At 32.6% G+C, this 12,214-nt stretch overlaps 1 protein-coding gene across 1 annotated transcript in view; it reads left to right on the top strand.

Moving 5' to 3' along the window:
- The window catches only part of SLC5A7 (solute carrier family 5 member 7), a 31,778-nt gene extending 20,420 nt beyond the window's left edge, over positions 1 to 11,358 (top strand). Inside the window, exons 6-8 of the mRNA XM_051984295.1 lie at positions 3,222 to 3,375; positions 5,756 to 5,973; positions 7,631 to 11,358. Coding sequence (XP_051840255.1) covers positions 3,222 to 3,375; positions 5,756 to 5,973; positions 7,631 to 8,260 — 1,002 coding nt within the window. The 3' untranslated portion in view covers positions 8,261 to 11,358. The remainder of the gene's footprint in view (positions 1 to 3,221; positions 3,376 to 5,755; positions 5,974 to 7,630) is intronic.
- Positions 11,359 to 12,214: the final 856 nt, after the last annotated feature.

Below are 12,214 nucleotides of genomic sequence, written 5' to 3'. Positions count from 1 at the left end.
CTTACAAAAAAAAGTATTTGACTCCATTGAGAATGCCATAGTTTTAAAAGCTTTCTTTTAACAAGATATCTTATATACATATATTAAGTCTTAGTTAGAAAGTCTTAGTTAAACAAAAACATAGAGATAACTTTTGAACAACATCAGAGTTTGAAAAAAATGATGTTGCTTTTTTGCTTATTGGAGAAGATGCATTTCTAGCATATGAAACAGCCTAAACAAAGGTAAGGAAATATTATAGTAAAACGTATTTTTAAAAGGCAGAAAATTTTATAATTTGATTTGAGCATAAAGGGCATAGATACCAGTAATATGAGTAGAATGATAGAGTGGGACTGGGTCTTAACTACCAGGCAGAGGAACTGAAAATTTACTTAAAAGCCAGGAGAGAACTACTGAGGATTTTTTAGCAGAAGAATAATATGACTATATCTCTATATAGGAAAAAAATATATACTCTAGATGAGGAGGAAAATATTTTAAAGAAATATAGGGGAGTTTGAGGGATTCTTTTTCTATGTTCAAATTGGACTAGATGCAATCTGAGATTCTTTCCAGCTGTGATATTTTATAATTCTGTAAAAGTTGATGGAAAGGACCGAAGGCACAGGAAAAGACTAAAGATGAAGAAGTGTAGGGTGATGACTGTTGAACTAAAGTCTCATAAAAAGCAGAAGGAAACTTAATAGAAAAATATTTAAAGGAAGCAATAGGAAAGTTTCTTTTGTGAGCAAAAAGAAGGATATTAGAAGTACTAATGAATCTGAACAATATAAAATGGAGACTAAGGAAGGACACATTAGTTATATTCAGTATTTTTAAAGAGAATATACCCACTGAGTCTAGAGAAAAGAAGACTTTTAGGGAGGGGTGTTGTATACGTAATACCTGTCTTCAAATACTTGAAGGGTTGTCATGTAAAATAAAGATTAAATTTATTCTGTTTGACCTCAGAAAATCAAGTTAAGCCCAATGGATGGAAATTTCAATGAAGCTGATTTAAGCTAGAAATTAGGAGATAGTGAGGAAAAGGGTGAGAGAAGCATTGCTTAACAATTGAAGTTCTTCAGAAGTATCATGAAGAGATGGTAAATTTTGAAGGTCTTCAAACAAAGGCTAGTGAATCATTTGTCAACTATGTTAGAGTAGAGATTACTTTTATGTATGAAATGAGTAGTTGAGTTCCCTAGCAAATCTAATATTCTTGTAGTTTGATTCTTAGTAAAATACAAGACCAACTAATATAAGCATGGAGCTTGTTGATGGATTTAGTCGAAAGTGAAGAATAAAATATTTAGAATAGCCTCATTGCAAATTATGAAATGAATGAGTTATCAATACGGATAGGAGTGAAAATTTTTCATACTTCAACAAGATTTCAGCTGAAGTTAGCTACCATATATAGTGATCACAGTCAGCAAAAATGTACATTTTTTTTCTCTACTCATGTTTACAATGATATTGAGCAGGAAAGGAAAAATCAAAGGACAGAGTAATAAAGAATATACATTCATAGATAAAACACTACATAAAATAAGAGAATATTCTAGAGTATCTATGTAGTAAAACAGTAGCAAATAACATGACTAAGGCTGGGTTTAAAAGAAAGCAAAGTCAGACTGAGAGATATGGACTTGGAGAAATAGGATTATTCAAGGGGCAAAGGGACACAATAAAGTTGAAAATTTGGCTATAGCATGTATGAGAGAAATAGAAGAAAAGAAAACAATTGTGACTAGTTGGAGAATGTAATTTTAGAATTCTGGATCTTGGAGCTAATGTAAACCTAATAAATGATATGGCATAGTTAGAATGAAATGTAATTAATATATTGTGGGAAAAGAAGTAGCTGGAGTCAAGTAAACTGATAGTCATCGAAAATAGGAGAATAATGTGAAGATCAGGATATGACAGCAACAAGGAGAAGGAGAAATTGGTATAATAAGACAATTGTCACCAAGTATTTATTAAGTACTTACTATATGCCACAAAGTGGTTTATGGACTGGGGATAAAAAGAAAAGAGCAAAAAGTAAGTCCTTGTTTTCAAGGAACTCATAGTCTAATTGGGGAGACAATAGGTAAATAGGTATGTATTATATACGTGTGCACATGTGTTGTGTATATATGTGCATTTGTGTAGGTTTTTGCACACAAAATTATGTATATATAACTAAAATGAGAGAGAGAGAGAGACAGAGAGAGAAGGAAAGAGGGAGGGAGGAAGGAAGAAAAGAAGGGAGGGAGGGAGGGAAGGAGAGAATAAGAGAGGGAAAGAGAGAAGATCGAGACAGAAGAAGAAAGAGAAAGTAATTTTGTCTGAAAAAATGAAGAGAATTATATTTAATATAATGTCTTCTAAGAAAAAAAATTATAGTATTATAGATAGAGGGCCAATTTAGAAGTAAAGTAGAACCTGGTTCAAGTCCTGTCTTAGATTTAAAAGAGCTTTGTAACCATAAGTATGTCATTTAATCTCAGTGTCACAGGCACTTACCACAACTATAAATTACCAAATAATGCCATTCTAATAGAAAATATTTATACACAAAGAATTCCTTACATTGAAGAAATCACAGATCTCAGAACACACCTGCCATCCTCAAGCAATATTTGAGATAGATAGATAGATATAGATGTAGATATCGATATAGATAGATATATAGGTATATCTCCTCTCTAGAAAAAAATCCTATCTTGTCCTAGAGTACTTTGCCAGCTAGGCTTTCCCATTAGCAGCACTGGGACCTGATACATTTTGATTTTCAAGTTCTTTTTTTAATCAATCTTCTAAAATTGGTATTATTTTTTAGTGATATTGTACAATGTTCAAGGTTATAGCTTCTCTTCTATTAGTCACACTTTCCACTAGCACGTACCATTACGGAGTCATTTTTAGCCCCTCACTAAGATAGAGGGCTCTAGTCTAGTCAACAGTAAACTTATAAAAATATATCTCGATGACTTATGATATAGAGATTTCCACAGAATCCAATTGTATTTATATGTGTGAATTCTTGTAATTCCAGTTTTTACAGGAATCAAAATCTGTACCATATTTCTGGCAACTTAGTATATATGAGATAGATCCTATTCACTATCTGCAGTACAATAGTCATCCTTTGGAAATAAAACAATAATTAGATTATAGGGAAGCATATTGTAGCTGTCATTTCTGGAAATGTTTTCAGACCCAGATGTAAGTATTTGATTTTTTTGCAGATGATGGGAGGGATTCCATGGCAAGCCTATTTTCAAAGAGTTCTGTCATCATCTTCAGCAACCTATGCTCAGGTTCTATCCTTTTTGGCAGCTTTTGGGTGTCTAGTGATGGCCCTCCCTGCAATACTTATTGGTGCAATTGGAGCATCAACAGGTAAAATTTTATCGTGTTACTGCCAACACTATGGTCATTAATATATAGACTTGGAACCCCATGTTATTTGGTTGATATGGATATTGGTTTCCAACCTTTGAATTTACTTTGACATAAAAATGAGTCATACATCAAATTGCAATAATCTCTAAATGTCTATGTGACCTAAGAATAAAAGATAATACCTTTCATAATTATGGTGAAACAAAGAATTCTTAACCAAACAAGTGATACAGATATTCACAAAGAATAAAATAATTTTAGTCACACAAAATGAAAAATCATTTACACAGAGTAAATCAATCAAGATAAAAGAAGGAAAAACTTTATTGGAAAAATATTCACATCAAATATTAGTGATAAAAATTGATAGCTAAGGTACATATATACACATGTAAACACACACACTGAAACAAATATGTAATACTAAATCATTTCCAAATTGGTAAAAGGATATGAAGTTTTCAAATGAAAGTTTTTAAACTATAAATTACCATATAAAATCATATTCCAAATTACTACTAGCTATAGAATTTAAAATTAAAACAACTCTGTGTTTTCACCACAAACTCTAGAAATTGCCAAATTTGACCCCCCAAAAAGATAACAGAAAGCATTGGAGAGAGTCTGGGAAAAGAGATAAAGTGTGATTGGAGTTGTCTATTGATCTAACCATTCTAGATAACTATTTGAAAATTTTCAAGAAAAATGACTAAACTGTTCATACACTTTGACCCAGAGATCTGACTAGTATTCCTTTTTCCTAAAAAGGGAAGAAAGAAAGATATAAAATGTGCCAGATGTTCATAGCAGCACATTATGTTGTGGATTAGAAACAAAAAAGATGCTGATCAATTAAAGTATAGCCAAAAAGAAATTGCAAATAGAGGGATTTGGGAAAAACACACAGGAAAATTTTGTTATGTGAAGAAAAATGAAATATTCAGAGCAATACCACTTACAGAATGATATAACAAAGGGACAATAGTCACTAAAAGGAAGTCTGATTCTGAACAACTGAAAACCAATAATGATCTCAGAGAACAGATATAATGTCATGTATAACTTTCCTCTTGGGAAAGAAATGAGGAATTACTAGAATATTTTATTTCTTACCAGATACCACTGTATCAATTGTATTTCTTTAATTTTTTTAGTCTTTTTTGTTGTTGTTACAAGGAAAAGTTTAATATATCTTGAGTAGGAGGCGAAAAGAGAAGTGTATTGCTTTATACAGAAGTAACTGTAATGTAAAAATAAAAGGCATTAAAAAAAAAAACTTTTTAATGAGCCCTGAGAAATGTTGGTTTTAAAGCTTCCATGAGTCAAATAGCCCAAATCACTCTTCAGGAAATGTGGGTTAAATTTTAAAATCTTTCATGACAGTTGTCAGAGGAGAATATTCTGTAGGCAAATGCACACATCCTTGAGACCTTGGCAATTATATTTATTCTCTTAGAAACATTCTCTCAAGAATGTTTTAGAATTCTGCAGTGCCCAATTGGCATACCAGTTCATTCTAATGGGAAGGTAGAAAAGTAATAATCTAAGGCACAGAAGAAATAATGTTCACAAAGTAGCAGCTTTTAAAAGAAAATCTCTTTATTCTTATTTTTCAATAAAAAGTACATGTTTGTTCTCTATATATTTATTCCCCCCCAAAAAAATTTAAACAATATTTAACTGCCAAATGATTTGGCATCTAGTCTCAGAGAATCTTTGAAATTGAGTATTCAAGAGCCCATCCAGTCCAAATCATACCCAGGAAAAATTTGCCCTATATCACATTGAATAAGTGATCATTTGGACTTTGATTAAAAGTGTCAAATGAATGAGAATTCACTCCTTCCCAAAGCAGTCCATTTGTTTTTGGTTTTGCCAATTCTAATTGTCGCCAAGTATTTCCTTATAGTGAGTGTAAATTTTCCCCTTCTCAAATTTCACCTGTTTCTACTAGATTGCCTGCTTTTTGTGCCCAAATAGAAATAATCTATTCTCTCTTTCATGTACTAATCTTTCAAACACTTGAAGACAACTATCATGTCCCTTGCTGCTCTCCCAGGTCTTCTCTGGGTTAAACCAATCTTCACCTGACATGAAGTTGAGACTTTTTGCCCTCCTTGTGGCCCTCCCCTGCATATTCTTCAGTTTGTCAATGTCCTTCCTAAAATGTAGACCCTGGAACTAAAGATCTGTATTTGAATTCCAGCTCTGTCTCTTTTACTTTGGATAAATCACTTAATCTTACTGGGAATTAGTTTTCTTATTTATAAAGGGAAGGCTTTGGGGAGAGAATCCTTTCTATATTTTTTTCTACTTCTATATGCTTTGAATTTGAATGAATAGTATATCTGATTTTTGCAAATTTTCAATCCAACAGATTGGAATAAGACTACATATGGTCTTCCAGAGCCCATAGAAAGGCAAGAAGCAGATATGATTTTACCCATTGTGCTGCAGTATCTCTGTCCAGTATACATTTCTTTCTTTGGTCTGGGTGCAGTATCAGCTGCTGTAATGTCATCTGCAGATTCTTCTATCCTATCAGCAAGTTCAATGTTTGCTCGAAATATCTACCAATTATCATTCAGACAAAATGTGAGTACTATTTTAAAAATAATCATTCTGTCTCCCTTTTCCCTAAGGGATTCCTTATTTCCTATTTCATTTAAGAGCATAAATAAGCTGCAACATTCCCCTATCCCGAATATTTTGTTTAGCTTGATGACTTACTTAATATCTATAAGTATGCTTAGCAATATCCTTTTAGCCAATTGACTAGATACCTTACTCAATGCAACCTGAGGTTACATCTCAATTCAATAGACTTGTATTAAGCAATAATTATTTATTGCAATTTGTGTCAAGTTCTGGGCACTGGAGATACAAAGAGAAAATCCCTCTTCTTAAGTTTATGGCATAGATAACATGAGTAATACATTTGAATACTAAGTAAAATCATCTAATATGGCCATTAGATTATAAGAAAGGACTATGTATAGAAGATGTTACCTAAGCCTTGAAAGAAACTAAGTATCCTTAAGAAGGGAGTATATTTCAGTCATGAGACAAAGTCTATGCAAAACCACTCAGCCTGAAAAGTAGAATACAGAAGTATCTAGATGGCAGAGTGAATAGAGCACTGGACCAAAAGTCCAAAACATCAATTTGAATCCTACCTCAAGGAAAGTTACATAGTTTCTGAATGCCTCCGTTTTTTCATTTGTAAAATAGGGATGATAATAGCACCTACTTTTCAGTGTTGTTGTAAGGGTTTATAAGATAGTTGTAAGTATTTGTAAGATAGTAAAGTTCTTTACAAAACCAAACATTAATATCCTATATAAATGCTAGCTATTGTTATATAGAGTTCAGAGAAGAAATGGCTTTGATTAGTTTGGTTAACCAATTTAGCAGCAGTATAACATATGTGAAGGGAGTAGTATAAAATATAATCTGGAAATGTATCAGACTTCTAAAGGGAATTTAAGCATCACCTGAATGATGAAACACATACCTGTCAATAACAGCTGGCATTTATATAGTATTTTATATTTTTCAAATATATTATTTCACTTGATCCTTGGTGTAGGTGCTACAAGTATAATAATATTATTATAAAAACTCATACTGCAATAAGGTCACTGAGGCTATGGATATAACACTGAACTTACAGAAGTCTAGCATTTTATCAACTGCAGCATTTAGCTGTCCCATTTGGTCCAATAGTGGAGTACTACATTATTTCCTTTTGGAGGGCATGGAGAACTCAGAGAAAATAAGATTATCAAATGCATGTTTATTCTCCAATTCCTATTCCATGATACCCTTGGCCATAATGCTTTTAGGGAATGTTAAAGTCATTCATGCCACTGAATTAAATAATGTACAAAATGTGTACAGTGAAATAAATCTTTCCTTATTATATTAACTATAAGGAGAAACATTTAAGTCGTTCCTCCATTCTTGTAGATGAGCTTATTTTTCTCCTTTCTTATCTCTGTAATAAGAAGGGACACAAGCTCATAACTATATTCTTAAATCTTTTAATTATAGAATACATATATAATCTTTGAAATGAACCCCTACTAGGAGAGCACCTAGTACATTGGACATAGTCCTACGGTTTAACTTGATTTTTGCATAAAGCTCTCTGAACCACTGAAAACTGCAAATTTTTTAAAATAAAAGAAGATAGCTTTTTTTTTTTAATTGAAGTGAGTCAATCCATTAATATTGTGAATTTCTCTTTTAGGCATCTGATAGGGAAATCGTCTGGGTTATGAGAATCACTGTGTTTCTTTTTGGAGCAGCAGCTACCGCAATGGCCCTGTTAGCCAAATCTGTTTATGGACTCTGGTATCTCAGTTCTGACCTTGTTTACATAATAATCTTTCCTCAACTCTTGTGTGTGCTCTTTATTAAGGGAACCAATACATATGGTGCCATGGTAGGATATGTGCTTGGTCTCATATTCAGAATAATTGGAGGAGAGCCATATCTTTACCTGCAGCCACTGATCTTATATCCTGGTCATTACCGTGATGAAGATGGCATTTACCACCAGAGGTTTCCATTTAAAACATTTGCTATGTCCATCTCCTTCTTGACCAATATCTTCGTCTCTTACCTTGCCAAATACCTCTTTGAAAGTGGAACCCTGCCTCCCAAATTAGACTTCCTTGATGCTGTAGTTGCCAGACACAGTGAAGAGAATATGGACAAAACAATTCTGGTCAAAAATGAAAATATTAAATTAGATGAGCTTGCACCTGTGAAGCCTCGGCAGAGTTTGACTCTCAGCTCAACTTTTACAAATAAAGAGGCCCTCCTTGACATTGCATCCAGCCCAGAAGGGTCCAGTACTGAAGATAACTTACAATGACTCCAATGAAATGAAATACTGTTTCCCTCCCCATACAGGGTATTGCAATCACATAGCCAACAGAAGATGAAATGCAGCATTTAAGGAAAAAGATTAAGTATAAGTAATACTTCAGAACATTGTGTAACCAGAGTTAAATACCACTGCACCAATCCAAGCTACGTCAAGAGGGATGGGTGGGCAGCCTTCTGTGAAATCAACATTTACATTTGACTGACACATACATTTCTAGATAACTTTACAAATTTGTGGGAATAAAATCATATTCTATTGAAAGAGATAGCAGCAAGGGGTTTGTAGAATATTTTTCCAAATATATGTATTCTGCAGGGTCTGCAAGGGGAGTAGATGTTTACAATTAGAGAAGCAGCTGGAAGAAAATTGATGATCTCAATCAAAGTTTTGGGAGGAGATGACCCATCCAGAAAAATAAGTAGCCATTATTTTACACTAAGCGAACAGCCTAATGTCACCCCTCAAAAAAGTATAGTGAATTAGCCACTAAATTGTTCTTGAAATGAGATTTCAGAAAATTCTATATTTCTATTCAAAATAGAAGACTGAAAGTCTATCGGCTACATAATATAGTTGTCTTTTTTTCATTTGAGGATTTTCATAGTAATGGCTGCTAACCTATTGTTCTGAGCCCAGACTCCAGATATAAATTCATGACTATCTTTAAGATGTTTTCTGATGTTCGAAGTTTTCAACAAACAAAATCTTCTGTCAGAGACAAATTCTTTTGGTTCCCTAAGTAAGCTCAGCACTAATATCTATTTATAAAGTATACCTAGGAGCAGAAGAGATTTATTATTAGAAAATTTGGAAGCAATAACTTGAACTAGAAATTCAACAAAAGGGAATGCCTGAAGTAAATATAATTTTGCTGTCGTGAAAAAAGAACAATTTCTGGCTTCACTTTTGAAGTCAGTAATGGAAGAAAATAGCAAGGTAGATGAACATAAATGTTACCAGCACAGCTCAAGCTAAGCTAACTAAAAAGCAAATTGCTAAATCATTATGCATTCTACTAAATATTTCCCATCAGCTTTTAATTTCCCTGGCAATCATATTAATAATAGGAAATCTAGAAGACTAAAAACTACCCACCTTGGTTTTGGGCTAACAGTGCATGGCACATTGTGGCATTTACTCACTCCCCAGCTTATTCTCCAAATTAAATGGATAATCACAATACAAGAGAATCCAGTGAATATAAAAGCCAAGATGAAAGTAGAGAATCAGAAAACTGGAAATAAATCCTGCTGCCAAAAGGAAGAAGCCATCAATTTTAACATTTGATGTTAACATAACTTTCATGAGGTTGTTCATTATATTATTTTTGCTCCTTTTCTGGAGTTTTAAAAATATGTGTACATATTAGTATATATGTATAATTGTATACATTCATTATGGAATCTTAAAATAGTTTTTCCACCAATTACATTTCAGTAGTAACATGATTTATTTGTAGGGGGGAAAAGAGTGAAGTTGAGAGCTGAGCAATTAGCAAATAGAAAAACTGAATCATTTTGGCCTAAAGTCTTTGTTCTTCCAATAACTGAGTTTTGATCCTATATAGACATCCAAGTTGATTTAGCTTTCAATGTAGAATATCAACATTCATATTCCTGAAACAACAGTTTCCGAATTTCCTTTGCAATTTTCTCAAAGTTTTGAATGAAACATAGATAACTTTCATTCTAAGCAAGCTTTATATGTAGAATTGAATTTTCAGAATACACATAATAGGAAAATTATTCACTTTTTCATCACATGAATTTCCAGATTCTTAGGCAGGAATTTATCACGTATTAAATTATTTGGCAATCTTTATGAAATGGGATGGTATGCTCCATTTCCCAATGGCCACTAGAGATACCCAGATACAAGGAAAATTCAGTCTGAATATTTAATAACACAAGAGAAGAGAAGAGAAAAATTCTATAAGCAGAGGCTTTAGAGTCAAGGAATCTCCAGACATGGATAAATTTCTGCTAGTACAGGAGAAGCATTCTGAGAAAGGGGAGGAAAGAGCCCAAAGCAACACAATACTCGAAGTTTCCAAGAAAAAGTTGAACTGCTGGGTACAAAAAGTGATTCCAAGAATAATTAATGATGCAGGTATATTAGAATTGCCAAAATGTCTAGAAATAATCATTTAAAATCCTTTATCACCATACAATTTACATTTGGGATAGGGCGTAGTATTTTTTTTTATCCCCATGAAAATATAACTCTAAATTTATAATGAAATTGTTAGGGAAATAGTCACTTTACCAAAATTTTTTTTTCAAAATCCTGGAGTCTTCTGTAACCTTGAATCAATGATTATATGATGTGAATAGAATTTGTTAGAGTATGCATTTTGTAAATTTAAAATTTGCCTGCATCTATATTGAGGTTAAGGTAGGTTCAGACCTGTGATTTCATTGTATTAGGAATTCCTAGGTTAGGAACTCTTTTCAAAGCAGATCTACATTTGCTCTACAAAATAGAGTACTGAAGAGTTAGGCCTACTATTTATAGATAAAGCATTCTTATTATGATTGCATTCTTCATTTTCATGTGTTTTTAAATGATTGGGAATGACATGCTTCCATGTTTCTAGGTATTTCAAGAATTGATACATAACCTCAAAATGTTTTTGGTTAACTGAGATGTTAAAGATTAGTCCAAATAAGCTATTCACCCTGTTGTCTAAATCCAACAAAATATTTGGTATATGTATGGTTAAGATAATCTTATATGACTGGACAGAATGTAAACTTGAAAGAATTGAACTTAAGTTTGATGACTATTGGATTTTGGTTATTATTTTTATGCAGTGAAATGAGGTAATGTTTTAAAAATATAAATGATCATTTTCCCCTCCATTCTTCAAGCTGATTTGCTCTGGTATAATGTGCAATTAGGAACCAATTTATTGTAAGTCTGCTATTAGCCAGACTATGCATATGGTGGTTCTAAAATATATATTTTTGTCTGTCAAAAGTATTATGTAAAACTATGCTAAATATTAAGTAGATTAAAAATAATAGATGTCTATGTTTTCAATGTAATAGTACTGTATTAAATTGTGCCAATATAATTAAGGATATCATTGTCTAGGTTTGCCTTTTTTTTGGCTGATCCTTGAATAATAGAAATGTATTTTATTAGCAAGTAGGGTAAATGGTGCTTTATGAATACTATGCAACAGAAAATAAATAAAACTAATCCATTAATGAAGTCAGTGCACATGCTCAAGGAAACTGCTGCATTATATGGGCAAAAACATGATGATGTATTCAAATACTAAAAGAAAGAAAGAAAGAAATGATAAAGAAAATAAGCACTGTACTCAGGCCTTTAGTAATGTACAATAGTGTCCAGAAATTCAAGTGATCATGTAGTTTAGCTTCTTTTCTTTGAAGAAGGTTTCTACCTAAATCTAAGACAGCTAACTGCCAAATCTCCCCTTCTTGCATTTAACCTCCTGAGAAAGACCACTGTTCAAATACTTCATTGTAGCATTTTTAAGTACCTTTCTGTCTGAAAAAATCTTCCACATTCCTATCTAAATCTCTCCTATTACTTTTTAAATTGTATTGGGCAGATTTCTCAACCCCGGGTTTAAAAAAGATATTGTTGGGTGGATGTGAGAAATAGGATACTAATAATGAACTTTTGAATGAAAGAAGAAAAAGATCTATAAGGGTTGGGAAATTTATCATATGACCTTACTCTCTGAGAGACATACTTTTTGTTATTTCTTCCATCTTTAAAATGGAATATGTGGGAAAGGGGTAAGAAAGAATGCAATGAAATACTAGGGGAGTATTATTGTATGACACTGAGCCAGATGGGTCATTCTCATAAGAGAAATCTAAAGTGAGTTTTTTCAAGTCTTAGGGTTCTACTTGAAATCATTCATAAAATTAAAATAGAGTTTTAACTTCCCAAGGCAGAACT

This window comes from Antechinus flavipes, chromosome 3 (genome assembly GCF_016432865.1).
Source record: "Antechinus flavipes isolate AdamAnt ecotype Samford, QLD, Australia chromosome 3, AdamAnt_v2, whole genome shotgun sequence".
Taxonomy (NCBI): domain Eukaryota; kingdom Metazoa; phylum Chordata; class Mammalia; order Dasyuromorphia; family Dasyuridae; genus Antechinus; species Antechinus flavipes.
The sequence above is the reverse complement of the archived record's forward strand: the minus strand, read 5'-3'. Positions and strand labels throughout refer to the sequence as shown.